General features: G+C 41.2%; 1 protein-coding gene across 7 annotated transcripts; it reads right to left on the bottom strand.

The window, feature by feature from the left end:
- Positions 1-1382: 1382 nt before the first annotated feature.
- LOC112227046 (TLC domain-containing protein 4-B) lies at positions 1383-13770 on the bottom strand. 7 transcript variants are annotated; one of them, XM_024391833.2, is made up of 7 exons: positions 13632-13770; positions 6672-6838; positions 6333-6422; positions 6170-6228; positions 5972-6066; positions 4055-4128; positions 1383-3140 (listed from the first exon to the last, which is right to left on the bottom strand). In XM_024391833.2, exons 2-7 carry the CDS (start codon positions 6824-6826, stop codon positions 2825-2827), a joined length of 789 nt encoding a protein of 262 aa, XP_024247601.1. In that variant the 5' UTR covers positions 6827-6838; positions 13632-13770; the 3' UTR covers positions 1383-2824. The 7 variants fall into 7 exon arrangements, with proteins under 7 accessions (XP_024247601.1, XP_024247603.1, XP_024247602.1 ...); XM_024391835.2 differs by lacking the exon at positions 13632-13770 and adding an exon at positions 8945-9296; XM_024391834.2 differs by lacking the exon at positions 13632-13770 and adding an exon at positions 8643-8775.
- Positions 13771-15431: the final 1661 nt, after the last annotated feature.

Raw genomic sequence — 15431 nt, 5'->3', positions numbered from 1 at the left:
CACCTCAGCCACGCTCAAGATCCTAAATGATATCATAACCGCCATCGACAAAAGACAATACTGTGCAGCCGTATTCATCGACCTGGCCAAGGCTTTCGACTGTCAACCACCGCATTCTTATCGGCAGACTCAACAGCCTTGGTTTCTCAAATGACTGCCTCGCCTGGTTCACCAACAACTTCTCAGACAGAGTTCAGTGTGTCAAATCGGAGGGCCTGTTGTCCAGACCTCTGGCAGTCTCTATGGGGGTGCCACAGGGTTCGATTTTCGGGCCGACTCTTTTCTCTGTATAAATCAATGACGTCGCTCTTGCGGCTGGCGATTCTCTGATCCACCTCTACGCAGACGACACCATTCTGTATACTTCTGGCCTTTCTTTGGACACTGTGTTAACTAACCTCCAGACGAGCTTCAATGTCGTACCACTCTCCTTCCATGGTCTCCAACTGCTCTTAAATGCAAATAAAACTAAATGCATGCTTTTCAACCGATCACTGCCCACACCTGCCCGCCCACCTAACATCACTACTCTGGACGGTTCTGACTTAGAATATGTGGACAACTACAAATACCTTGGTGTCTGGTTAGACTGTAAACTCTCCTTCCAGACTCATATTAAGCATCTCCAATCCAAAATGAAATCAAGAACCGGCTTCCTATTTCTCAACAAAGCATCCTTCACTCATGCTACCAAACGTCACCCCCAAAGCCAATTCCTCCTTTGGCCATCTTTCCTTCCAGTTCTCTGCTGCCAATGACTGGAACGAATTGCAAAAATCACTGACGCTGGAGACTCATATCTCTCTTACTAACATTAAGCATCAGCTATCAGAGCAGTTTACAGACCATTGCACCTGTACATAGCCCATCTGTAAATAGCCCATCCAACTACCTCATCCCCATATTGTTATTCTTTAAATTATTTTCTCCTTTGCACCCCAGTATCTCTACTTGCACATTCATCTTCTGCACATCTATCACTCGTGTTTATTTGCTAAATTGTAATTATTTCGCCACTACAGACTATTTATTGCCTTACCTCCCTAATCTTACTTCATTTTCACACACTGTATATAGACTTCTCTATTGAGTTATTAACTCTGTTTGTTTATTCCATGTGTAACTCTGTGTTGTTGTTTGTGTCGCACTGCTTTGCTTTATCTTGGCCAGGTCGCAGTTGTAAATGAGAACTTGTTCTCATCCTGGTTAAATAAAGGTGAAATAAAATTAAAATAAAAACAAGCATAATTGTACATTTTTACATCCATAGTTGTACATTTTTATCTATACTTTAAGAGCCAGAGGTAATAATGGTGCCAAAGTAGCCAGAGGTATGGGACTTTTAGAAAACAATGTGATGACCAAATTATGCAAAACCAAGGTTAACGTCAATCATTTTTTTATTAATATTCCTCAAAACTCATTGACCACTGTATCCTCCTTTTGAGGGGATGTTTGCAGTCCCGCATTGTCTCCACAAGAGAGCAGCAGCAGACAAGTGTCGTCGTGTTGTCTGCTGACAACTGTCTTGAAGACAATCAAAGCAAGTATGAAAATAAAGTTAATAAATCATTCACTTCAACTAACTCAAAGAGTTCATTATTAAAATATATATTTTTTAAATGAAATATTATAACTAACATAGCTGTAAATGTCACAATAGCTTGCATATTCTCACCCAGAGATCCAACAGGGAAACCTGAAAGGCATAATGCGAGATTCTTGCATTTAAGGCCATGTTCTGCTTACCCGGAGTCAGATGAACTTGCGGATACCATTTTTATGTCTCTGCACACAGCATGATGAAAATAGCGCTAGTTTAGCTAGCCAACGTTACTTAGCGATAGCACAAGGACTGGAAGTCTAAAGGTACAGTAGCATTGCTATTCTAACTTCATACTGCATGCAGACATACAAGTTCATCAGACTCTGGGTAACCAGAAAAAGGGATTAAATGCCAGAATCTTGCAGTATCCCTTTAATTACATTTTTCACATTACATTATGAAGCTTGCCTTCTGAAGTTTGATTTGTAATTTGTGAACTGTGTGGAGATGCTTGTGTGAAGTTATAGTGTGGGTGTGTCGGTTAGACATAAGTGCACTTTTATTGCTGTTATCATGAATCACACTCAGTAAGGTCACTTCTAGAGATAAAATTACAATACATGGTTTGTCTAAATCTACCCTGATACTTTATGTGCATGACTAATATTTCCTAGGCCTACTGCATGAGCAGGCTCCTGAGCATAGACTTCAGTAGCCTGACAATATACTTCTTTTACATCCTAATGCTGGTGAAAACACAGATTTCAAGTAAGGATTTTATTTTTGTACAATATCTCATGATATTTGTACAAGAGCCATCTATATGGCTTCATAAACATTACAAAACTATGTGAGTTCCTTTAACATTCTCTTCCATGTCAGTTCATGTAATTGTGGCAATACACACAAGACACCTTTGGGTGGACATACATACAATTTACAATCAAAGGGTCCAACAGAAAAGAGGACCTGTGCTTTAGAGTATTGTCTGTTTGTTTCCATCCACTTCCTCCATCTGTAAGGACCAAGAGGAGACGCAATCCAATGGCCTTTACCATGTCCCCTCCCATCATTTTGGAGGACTGTAGAGCTTGTTCAATTGGCAGTGTTCTGGGCAAATAAATATAGTGGTACACAATTTACCTAGGGCTGGTCATGGGATCCTAGGGAGTCTCCAGACATTTCCAGTCCATGAACCATTTGATCCTTAAAATGTCCATGAACCATTTGAACCAGACATACAATAAAAATAACTCCACCATAGCCTTGTGCAACCTCTCAGTGCACTTTCCCATTCTGTAGCTTTTCCACTTTTACCTTTCCGGGAGAGCGCAGGACGCTAATGCAGCCGCGGGCCATTTTATGCATCCACATGACGTTCATAATGTCTAGACAGAAACTGGGGCCCATCCATGCACAACGGCCACCAAAAGTCACCCGGTAAAAAGGTTCTGTCCCGTACACGGCGTACATCCGGCTGTAATACATCGGCATGACCGCTATCCTCACCAGGAAGAAGGATAGCGTCATAGCAATTCCGTTGACCATATTTGGTAATGATTTCTTTGGGTAACCAAGCACTTCAAAGAACCAGCTGAAAGATAGATATAGTTAGTATAGTTAGAGTGAGATAGCAGTTGTTGGACTCAATTGTAATGGAGTCATGGATATCAACTGGCATTGTTCCAGAAAGGTGGCTCTTAAGACATATCTACAGTATACCAAGAACTTAAAGGTTTTAAGTACAATTCCTTAGGGAACTGCCCCTCCCTACCTTCAAGCCTATGATCAAACCCTACACCCTAACCCGAGCAATCCGTTCTGCCACCTCTGGCCTCTTGGCTCTCCCAACCCTACGGGAGGACTCTTTCCTGGCACCCCAATGGTGGAACAAGCTTCCCCCTGATGCTAGGACAGCAGAGTCCCTGCCCATCTTCTGAAAACGTCTGAAATCCTACCTGTTAAACTAACACTCACACTTGACTCTTTTTCTACTAATCACTGACTTTGCTGATAGCTACTATGAGGAAAAATATACTTACTTTGACTGTGATATGTGGTTGTCCCACCCAGCTATATTAAAATGAATGCACTAACTGTAATTCACTCTGGATAAGAGCGTAAGCTAAATGATTAAAATATAAATGTAAATGTTTAACATTGAATCTGTATTTTGTCTTTGTTGGATTAAATCAGGATAATAGCATACAATTGGAAATGTATGTGACTGAAAATGTATTATTAAGTATGAAACATGTCTCTAATGATGTATGTCAGATACTGTACGAGCTTTCAGCTGGGTGTAACAGGTCTGACTCACTATAAGTAGTTACACATTAACAGTCAATAGTGTTTCTGAAACGGTTGAATGCACTACTACCAATGACAAAAGCCACTTGGCAAATACTGTAAGGACAAATAAATGGGTATTTTATGAGGTTCCCTCTACTTCCCAGTAAACATTCTGTTTGTGTGTGCGTGAGTCTATTTGGCACAGAGGTTACCTACCGCTGGTTCACACAAGGAGTGGAAAGCTCTGCGACCAGACGGAAGTTAGCAAAATAAGGCAACATTCCTATGCTCTAAAAGAGAGAGACAGAACAAAGTGCAAAGAAAATAATGGCAAGAGAAGTACTTTCAATAATATGTGAATTCATGATACATCATGATCGTAAACCTACCGTACGATCCAAAAAAAATAAAACATCTAGGTGTACTTACTGGGGTTATGACACGGTTAATAAACTTGGGTCACATAGAAATGTTCAAAATGTGTTCAAAAATTGGTGGTGACAGTCCAGCAGTGCATGCTCGTACCGCTATGTACTGGTAAATCCATACTGTTACTAGGCAACATGTGCTCTATGTACCACAACAGAATCCACTACAGACAAGATAGGAAGGGACCCCTTCTATAGCCATTTGACACAGGCCTGTTCTTTGTTTCTGACATTTCTTGCATGTTCTGTATTGTTAGCAGGTTAGAGACACAAGACTGTGTTCATTGATCACACATGTAAGTGGAGGAAAGACATGGACATAAATACCTAAACAGAAGAAATGTGCAACTAGTGATAACTGGCACCATTAAAAGCCCCCATCCCAACATTGAAGAATATTTTTTTTAAACATTCTAGAGAAAATAAAAAAGATATGGACTAACTATGTGGATGCTGTTATTAAGTTATTATCTAAATATACATTTCTAAACATTTACTCTACAATCCAGTCTAACATTACCCAGAAAAGGGACTGGAAATGATCCAGTACATTTTACTGGGAAAAGTCAGTGGTGATTTTCTTTAAATGAAATAAGAGGAAAACCCTGTCTTTGTAGTGATGTATAGGGTCTAGGCTCAAAAGGTCAAAACAACCAAAAGGCAGCATGCACCAATCACCATCACAGACTGAGAGAAGTAAGAGAATACATTATGCACAGATATTCTACAGTCTGGTTTCCTGGACACAGATTAATCCTAGTCTGGGACAAAAAAAATCATATTCAATGGATATTCTCCATTGAGCATGTATTCTAGTCTGGGACTGGTCTGAATCTGTGGCTTTGAAACGGGCACAACAACTCATCATCGTATTCCATGCAAAAAATGGTCCCCATCCTGATCATTGTCATCGTTAGTCTTAGCAGCTACTGAGCCTGACGGCCCAGAATAGATTCACAGGACAGGACCAAGAGTGAACATCTACATCACATGGTTGTCTAGCTTTTGGTGGTGCGTCAACTGCAAGCCATATATCAAAACTGTTTTACAACTGTAACTACTTTCGAACAATATATGCACTTGCTTACACTGTACCTTCCCGAAGAAGGGAGGGTAACGCTTTAGTGTACAGCAGGGGTCGGCAACAGCAGGGTTGGAAACAGGCCTAAACCTGGGGAGGGGTCATTTTTGCTCAAAAAGACTGTAAAATCACCAGGAGTTCAGTTAAAAATGTGTTATTTTAGGAAATCTGTTCAAGTATTCCCATAAATAAAAAAGAGATGTGTAATTGTGTCTCAATGTAATCAAGGTATGAAATTATTGTTATTTCTTAAATACAATCTCTTTTTGGGCTTAGTTGTGATCAATTTGCAGTGTACAAATTTTGTCGACCATTCGCTCCGACAAGAATAGGCCCGCGGCTGAATCTACTTGCCTACCCCTGGTTTACAGTGTTCTATTACTGCGTAATAACCCTAGTATGTACAGCAAAACAACTGAGTAATAACACTTATAGCAGTGTATTTATAGGTCTACACATATTAGGGATACTGAATGTAAAGTGGAACCAAACTATTTCATCCCTGACAAGCACTTTGTTATCTATTCTAATCAATCCCATCAAACTACATGGCTGTTCACCCTTGGCCCTTGTCCCTTCCCCATCTTGCCTGCACATTCTACTCTGGGTCAGTAAGGAACTCACCAGTACATAGTAGTAAGCATACAGTGCTGCCAGGTGGTGGATTACAAAAAACTTGTCCCCTATCGCCCGCCAATAGTAACATATGAGCAGCATATCTGCAAGACAGACAAGGGAGATAGCTCACTGTATGGGTCAACATAATCCATGGAAATATGCAAAGTAATACAAGGGTTAGACATGTCTGAAGTGGAGACCCACCTGATAGGAGGTAGCCACAGGTTATGGCCACATTTATTTTCACCAGTGACGGATCTCCCCTATTGGTAAGAAAGCACAAAGCACATGTTTAAAATATAGATAAATGTTCCAAATATAAGATTATATCAAGAATTGCACACTTTGCAGTCAGGGAGAATCTTACCAGACTGGGTCTTCATTGACGGCATCATCAAATAGTAATATGTAGAGACAAAAAAGGCCCACTATCAAGGCGTGAAATGTAGACACAGTTCTAGAAAAATATCACAAAAAAACAGACACACATACTCATAAAAGCATACTAACTTAAAGTTGACATTTGGTGGCAGTTGTGGGATTCCATGCCATGGAAAAATGCTAAACAAGGATATTTGAAAGGGTCTATGCTCAGAAATGTACTTTGACTGGGAAAATGATAATCCAATATGTGTTCTGATAGGAGCTTTGAATTACATGATTGAAAAACACCAAAATATCACTTCTCCGTCTCCTGATGATGTACCTGGAGTTCCACTCTACGGTGTGTTTAGGGCTGAGACGGCGGTACCCAGGACAGAACCGAGCAGAGATACAGGGACTGACAAAATGGAACAGACACTGGAACGTCACAAAGCTGGTGGCAGCGATGGACAGGACCAGCGGAGAGAAGCTCGCCATTACCACTCGTTACTGAGAGAGAGAAAAACACACAGTTCATAGTAGAGAAGCAAATAGGAATGTGAAATATACACCCGTATAGTAGAGTAAGTCAGACTTTTGCCTACATCATGCACTGAATCATGTCAATAGGAGTTCGACTGATATGCTGTTTAGAACAGAGCTGTTAAAGCATTTATGGGGTCTTTTTTACTGTACTGTATACCCAAATATGTCAACACCTGCTTCTGTATTATCTTATCTCAGGCCCCATGTATTTACCACCGGCTGCCTTGCAACAGTTTGGAAGATTTGTTGATTTAGTTGCATTATCACATTGAGGTCATGGGTCAGCTCATATACCAATCTACTAATGCCCCCTACAAATAGACCAGTCACACTAATTTATGTGGTCACCAGGTCCTACCTTTGTTGTAGTGGACCCCCTGCTGTACACTGCAGTTATTCTGCAATGACTGTGTCCAAAATACCACAGTTGACTGCAGTTACTGCACGTTTACTGCAGTTTCAAAACGGAAATATTTTTTGTAAGGGCCAGACTGACATTCTGTTCACGTGACATTACTTAAAACTGGAGCGACCATATTTCATGCAAGGATTTATTTTGCAAGGCATTTTGGAGGGAAGCGAAACTGTATGGCAAAATGCATTCTTCACTGTTACTTGAAAATGTTGCAGTACTTCAAGTTCTTCTTCATAGAACAACTCTCATACATTCTGCTGCCAAAAATAAACTGACCCCTGCCCTACTAAGAATAACATGTCCGTTTCGAAATACTGTGTTGTTTCTTCGAAATTGTGAAGCATTCCTCCTCGTGCCCTTGAGAAAAACGGTTGAATGAAACGAAACGGTTGAATAAAACGAACCTCACCTTCAGCAAACAAGTGTGGACCAACCATTCATAGGCTACTTCTGGAAAGTATACTCAACTCTTAAGATCACGTTTGCGTCGCCACTAGCTACCACAGTCATAAAGTCATAAATCTGGCTAAACCTCGCCTATTTCTACAATGTCTCTTCTTCAAATCTGATTTTATACCTAACCCTAACCCCACTGTTAACCGTATGCCTAACCCTAACCTCAAATGAAGACCAAAAAGCAAATGTGTTTGTTTGTTTTTATGTTGGTTTTTTTTCACGATAGAAACCATTTTGACTTTGTGGCTGTGGTAACTAATGACAACCCTTGCCTGGCTCTGTGTCAAAATCGCTGACGGTTTGTAACTAAATACAGTGGCATAAGTTGATCCCCATACATGTCCCCACAGCCCAAACGTCAACCCGGTGGGGACCTCCATGCTTTCATCAAGTATCTGGTCAGGTAGTTGTTGATCACAAGTGACCCTGTCTGAAATAGCCAGTACCGTGAGAAACTATAGCATATTGTGGGAATACCCTACATTGTTGCCAGACAGGAAATCTGAACAGCTGATCTGCTTTAAGTAGACACAACCTACTTTTTCTAACTAAAACGTGAATAACTACTGTACAATAAAACAAGATCTCTACAGAAACATTGACTACAGTATACTGTAGTAGTAGGTTATGATGGTAAATACTGTATTGGCAGCATAAGAGAGTAACACCATTAAAGTGTGATAGGTCAATAGACAGGCAGACAATTGTGATACAAGGCAAGCAAATTGTACATTACTGACAGAAGCATTCTGTACTTACACTCAAGTCCCCGCACTAGTTTATAAGAAATTATATATTCCACCGCGTACAGATACAAAATGTTGGAGTAATTGTCGACTGACGCCTGCTCAGTCGATATAGCACACCATTGCACAGGCAATGACGCCCTATACTAACCTTGACGTCATCGTGCGATACCGAAGCGCCAAGTGCAATAACGACAAGTGCATTTCAAGGGGAGCAGCATATCCCGAGATATAAATATCCCCCCGTGATTTCGAAACCCAGCCTGTGTGCAAGAGGCGTTGGTCGTTTTAAGGACATATATTACAAGCTATGCTATACCTTGGCTGAGAAACTGAATTGGAAAAATACGCGTAAAACTGGTTGGTCGACATATTTACCCAAAATGACTCCACATCGAAACTCAGATTGTTTCTTAAACGCAAGCAAACGGAACGAAACGTGGAGGTACCTACCTGAATTTGTGAAAAAGCGTAAAACTGGTTGCACGACAGATTTAGGCAAAATTACTATAAGGATATCCGCATATCTACATGCAGGAGGAAATGTAAACAAAACTAGTTTGCTTACAATAGTGAAGCTGATAACTTACATTGTTTTCACATAGCCAATTATGCGAACGGAATGGATTTTAAATTGCCTAATCATAAAGCTGCCTTTCCATATTTTAAAAGAATATGGTACATAAAATACAAGCTATATTTGTAATGACTATTCATTTGTGGCTTTGTTTCCCCGAAATGCCTGTTTTGAAATCAGCTATGGTGGATTAATTCATCCGATGTTTGATAATTGTAACCTGATGTTTTTTTTATAGTCCCTTCTTGTCTTTTAACGTCATATCTCTCTCCTCCTTCCACCCCCACCCCCACCCCCTCTCTCCATCTGTGTGTCCGTCCGTGCGTGTGTGTATAGATGGTATGATGTGACGAAACAAGATTGCTGTAGCTGTGTAGCATTCAGCGGGACGCAACGTTTTGGAACGTTCAGATAGAAATAGGCTATGTAGAATAAACTTGCCTCTCTGACATGTAGAATATTTATCACTTTGGCTCTTTTTGTGGAATATATCTATCTGCAATGTTTGGCAACTGAACAAGGGCCAGGATTTATTGTGCTTTCAAGGCCACTTGGAAAATCGGGACCTCCAAGTTAAACATTTGCGTAGAGCTTCCTATTTGTTGCCTCTGATACTTTCCAAGTGGGAAACTCTGGGCTCATCTTTGTGGTACGTTCAGGTCATGTCGGAAACTCAGACCTTCCGACTTGCTTACGCGTTTTAGAACATTTTCCCAGATTTCCCCACTTGGGAAGGGTCAGAATCAACCAATAGGAAGCTCTATGCCAATAACGTGCATTTAAACTCAGAGGTCCCGAGTTTACGGCATCTACAACTGAATTACCTCCCCAAAAAATAAATTGTGTCAGTCCTTGCTTTGAGTTGCATTTCCGAGTTGTCGTGAACGTGGCAATAGAGCAGGGAGGAGTGTCGTGCTATCACTGTATGGCGGTGTTCGAGAGCATCAAACCCGTAATGTATCATGGGTGATCTACAAATAATAATGAGTAGTTATATGTGATGCAGGGTTATTTGAAGATCAGTCGGTCGCCTGCACTGTCGCCTGCTATGTCGAACAAGCCTACTGTCATTCACCCATAGCATGTCATTGAACCAGCCATATAAGGAGACAGTGCTGTGTGAACTCTAGTGCCCCCATTATGACCAACATCGATTCAGTGGTTCTCCTGTACAGCTGTTTATGAATCACCACTAGATGGTAGGATTCCCTTTCTGTGTCACATCATGTATGATTAATAGGCTACTTTCTGCATTATTTCCTTGACCAATGAGGTAATCTCGGTTAACACAGAAGGAAAGTATTGTGTAATTGGTCAGATGCTCTATCAAGTTCTGGGTCCATATTGCTGCGTTTAGACAGGCATCCAAAACCAGATCTTTTTTCACTAATTGTTCTTTTGACCAATCAGATCAGCTCTGAAAAAGAGCTGTAGTAAAACGATCTGATGTGATTGGTCAAAAGACCACTTACTGGAAAAAAAAAAAAAAAACAGGTTTCGCCACAGATGGTTTGTTTACGGTTCTATAGTTGTGGCTAGATGGAATAGGCATACAGCGCCATCTAGTGGTCGGGTCAGGGACACCAGTTGTTGACAACTGTAGCATTGTAGCTAAGCCTAACCCTAAACCTCTTCCTTTTTTATTATTTTGTTTTATTTCACCTTTATTTAACCAGGTAGGCCAGTTGAGAACAAGTTCTCATTTACAACTGCGACTTGGCCTAGATAAAGCAAAGCAGAGCGGCAAAGACACAGAGTTACACATAAACAAACGTACAGTCAATAACACAATAGAAAAATAAATATATGTACAGTGTGCAAATGTAGAAGAGTGGTGAGGTAAGGCAATAAATAAGCCACAGAGGCAAAATAATTACAAATTAGCATTAACACTTTAGTGATAGATGTGCAGATGATGATGCGCAAGTAGAGATACTGAGGTGCAAAAGAGCAAGAAGATAAATAACAATATGGGGATGAGGTAGTTGGGTGTGCTATTTACAGATTGGCTGTATACAGGTACAGTGATCGGTAAGCTGCTCTGACAGCCGATGGTTAAAGTTAGATAGGGAGATATAAAGTCTCCAGCTTTTGGCTGTTGTTTGGGCCTCAGAGAATCCAGTTTCCCGGTATGTAGTGAGGGAGGCCTTTGCATTTGAGATTAAATTCACTACGATATCAAACTGCATTGAGGCGGATTGGAGGAGCTTGTTCACCTTGTTTGTCACTGTCAGTATCTCACACCATACGACAAATCAAGAAGCGGTAGGACCCAACTTCCTCTGCAAGTGCTTGTGCCTTCACTTTGGCCACAGGATCGTTGATCGTCTGTCTGGCTTCCAGTAATGCCTCCCAAACCTCAGAAGCCTGATACCTGATTGCATGAACACTTTGGAGCCTACTCTCCCAGTGTCACTCCATGACTTCACAGTTATGTTCACGTGTTTCGTCAAAACACTCCATCTTTGTGTGCCAGCTGAAAAGAAGGTGAAGAGCTTTTGCACATGCCCAAAAAACCCAACTGCATCTTTTGAAGATTTGGCAGCATCTGCAATGACAAGATTTAGAGTATCTGCTCCACGTGGGACGAACATGACTGGGATGTTTTTTGAGCAGTCTGGCTTTACTCCTTGGTGTGTGCCCTTCATGATGGCCCCATTATCATAAACTTGCCCTCTGCAATCTTCAAATGGAATCTTCAGCTCGTTCAGCTTATCTAAGATGACAGTGGACAGATTCAAGCCTGTTGTAACCTCAACATTCACAAAGCAGAGGAAGGGCTTCTTGATCTCTGACTTTCCCTTTCAAGCCACGCTTCTCAGAATAATGGACATTTGCTCCTGGTGACTCATGTCAGGTGTACAGTCCAAGATAATGGAGAAGTACGTTGAGTCTCTTCCTTGAGTCACTATTGCTCACAATCTGTATCAGCTCATTCTGTGCGCGCTTACCAAGGCAATGAGCATGTGTCTCTCTATCTTTAATTTTGCTGAGATGATTTTCCGTAACGGGGTCAAATTTTGCCACTAATTCAACCTCTTTTAGGAAGTTTCCATTACCTGGTTGGAAGAGTTTATCTGATGAACTCCTTAATGCTATGTTTCTGTCAGCCAGAGACTGGGTGATACTTACTAAACGTGTAAGGACATCCCACCATCTCTTTCTTTCAGCCTCCAAAATTGTCATTTGTATCTGGTAAAGAGTATGTCCCAGACTTAGGCACAGATCAAGTTCTCTCCACTTAATCATATCTTTTGTGTGTTCAGGACTATCCCCACAGTGTTTCAGAATGCTGTTTATATTTGACCAGTCATTCACACCTTCCTTTATTATTGTGTAGTCTTTTATAGAAAAGAGCTTACAGCGAAAACAATACACAGCATTGTTTTTGATTGAATATGAAAGCCAGGTCCTGGTAATCTTTTCCCTGTTTGACAGCTGTCTCTGTAATTAGCCTGAATGGAAACCTTTTCTAGAATTGTCTTTAGGGTAAGAAAAAATCAGTCCTGGTTTGAATGGACCTCTGCGCACTAACTCAGTCCTCATACAGTCTGTTAAGACTGGGGGCCAATCTGGGTCATTTGGTGGAGCAGCAACTGTCCTATTAGGGTCTGAGCTGCTTGTATCTGATCCTGTCTGGACACCTCTATTTGTGCTAGTACTGTTTGAAGCTGCCTGTACTTCACCTGGGTCTGTGTTAGTACTGTCTGAAGACGGCTTTACTGCGTCTGTGTTAGTACTGGCTGAGGCTGCCTGTACTGGGTCTGTGTTAGTACTGGCTGAAGACGGCTGTACTGGATCTGTGTTAGTACTGGCCTAGGCTGCCTGTACTGGGTCTGTGTTAGTACTTGCTGAAGCTGCCAGTACCGGGTCTGTGTTAGTACTGGCTGAGGTTGGATGTGGATCAGCTGAGTCTGTGCTTGTACTGGCTGATGATCCAGCATCTACTCTACTGACTTAAGCATAGCACCTGTAAATTATAGATAACAATATTATACATTTTACCAGCTGCATCAGACCCATTCAAACTGGCTCCCCCAGATTTCCTTTTATACATTTTGAAATATAAAATATAACATTTTCGTATTGCATTAGTCCAGAGTTGTAACTAAACCTTGACTGAGAGACTAGATAATCATTGTCTTGTTTTAAAATTATGTGCGCCTATGAGGAGTGCAAGCACGCCCATATATTTTCTGGACTGTCCCCAGAGGTTGCTGCTGGAAAGCGCGAGTTTAATTTCGTGCTCGCGCATATAAATGCATGTTGACGCACAACGCGATTATCTTTTCCGAGCTGCAGTTTATAAACACCGTTGGCGTTTATCAAACGTAATAAATAGTTGTATTTCACTCTCACTTTTGTCAGGCACAAAGTCACAGAACACAGCCCTGGAAGTGGCTGGCAAGCAAGCAAGACACAGAAAGACCAAGAGATGCACTGCCAAGATAGGTTAGCAAAACAGACAGACTAGAGAGAGATGCAACGGCAAGCCAGCAGATCAATTTAACGTTACTGTTATTTGCTGAAATCAAACTTGGAGAGGAGAGAACACAAGTTTACCTGATTTCTGTTCCCGCAATTCACTCTCATGGTGTTTCTTCTCTCTCTTTTCGTGACCAGAAGGATAGTTCCGCTTCATCCTCTCATCGAAGTTATAAACATTGACACCCGCTTTAACACTAGGGGGAGGCGGGGCCCTTGCATAATTTGCGGAGCCCTACGCACCTATTGAAGTGAGCGTATAGGGCCGCTCGACTCTGGTCACTGGTTTGAGTCGCTAAGCCAACTAGGTGAAAAATCTGTTGATGTGCCCTTGATCAAGGCACAACCTTAACTGCTCTGGATAAGTGCATCTGCTGAATAACTAAAATATGCTCTATGATGCTCAATGTGTCAAAATGGCTTTTGAATACATCTAGTCCTGAATCTGGGAGGATCTCTTGTTTGGTTTCTACTAAATCATAAATGACAGTAGGCCCAATGACCACAGCTGGGGAGAATTCCGAGTTGGGATGGGGGCCTCACTGCATAGGAGAGGGAAACATGGAATTCCCAGATATGTGATGACCATACAAGGACATTTGAAATAAATCATGAGATAAGTACTTAAAGTACCTGTACTTTAATCCTAAGAAGTCCAGACATGGTCAGTACTATCTTTGCCAATGGGAGCTATTCTCATCATGGGAAAGATGGGAAATTGTGTTTTATTATATTGGGTAGTATTTGATGGACTATGGCTAGTTGCCAGTACTCTGCTCTCCTCATTTTGGATTTGAGTTTGAGCACTATATGCACACACACACATACACACACATGCAAAACATACATCTTTCTCCCCATTTTTAACACTCAACCATAAAGATCCATGCCATGTATTTGCCGGCAGGACCTGATGTAGAGAGAGACAGAAATGACTGATGGACTTCACAGTAAATGTCTTGGCATTACAATATGGGTTTCTGCCCTGCTGAAATAAGCCCACTGACAGTTTTCATGAGAAATGTCTTCGACAGATGTTTGCAGTGGCGATTTTAGCATGTAAATCTTGGTGGGGCAACATTTTTTTTTACATGCATGCCAGCAAAGCCACTACACAACACAACACTAAACAATACATGAATTGCACTATAACGGTGACAAACGGTACCCACAAACTGTTAGGGCCTACATAAAGCTGTCCCAACAGCAGAGTCCCAACATCAGTCCCAAAACATTACCACTGCTAGACCGGGCTATCAGCGGAGCCTTGTCTGGCAGCGAAACAGTTAATTCAGCCTCATTTACTGCCTTAAAAAAAAAAACAAAGCGGATATGGCTCACTTGCTTAAACAAATGTGATTTCTACTGACAATTGAGATGTACAAACTATGTCATAAGGGGATGACGAGCGGATAAAAGGCAATCCGTAATTTCGATTAAGACATTCATGAGCGAGCTAGGACGGATGTAGTCAATATAACTATTTGTTCAGCACTTTTGAAATGTACAGCGACAGGATTCAGAACATGGGCCGTTCTTACAATATTCTACCTGTACACCAAGTCAGAACCATAGGATACATAAAGGGTGCATATAAGCAGACAATGAAAGCTCTTACAATATTCGATGATGACATTTCTCTAAAACAGGCTATAGGCTACATGTGCACCACCAAATCAGAACAGTAGGTGAAATTAAGAGTGGAAAAGGGACCAAATTATTAGGGTGAGGCACAGCTTACTACACAACATACACTTTGTATTACTTTCTTAGCTACAGTATACATATCTCCCTAGCATATTAAATCATTTATGCAGCAGCATACAAGACATTTTTGGACTCACCTTGTTATGCTGTGTTCAACTGAACAGGAAGGTG

Source organism: Oncorhynchus tshawytscha, linkage group LG28 (assembly GCF_018296145.1).
Source record: "Oncorhynchus tshawytscha isolate Ot180627B linkage group LG28, Otsh_v2.0, whole genome shotgun sequence".
Lineage (NCBI taxonomy): Eukaryota > Metazoa > Chordata > Actinopteri > Salmoniformes > Salmonidae > Oncorhynchus > Oncorhynchus tshawytscha.
This window is presented reverse-complemented; position numbering and strand designations above follow the sequence as displayed.

Excerpts from the sequence above, each read along its gene's own strand:
- LOC112227046 (XM_024391833.2), bottom strand. The coding sequence starts at position 6,826 with ATGGCGAGCTTCTCTCCGCTGGTCCTGTCCATCGCTGCCACCAGCTTT. Across the intron at positions 6,067-6,169 it reads CTGTGGCTACCTCCTATCAG|ATATGCTGCTCATATGTTAC; the intron begins GTGGGTCTCCAC and ends TCTGTCTTGCAG. Across the intron at positions 3,141-4,054 it reads ACTCCTTGTGTGAACCAGCG|CTGGTTCTTTGAAGTGCTTG; the intron begins GTAGGTAACCTC and ends TCTATCTTTCAG.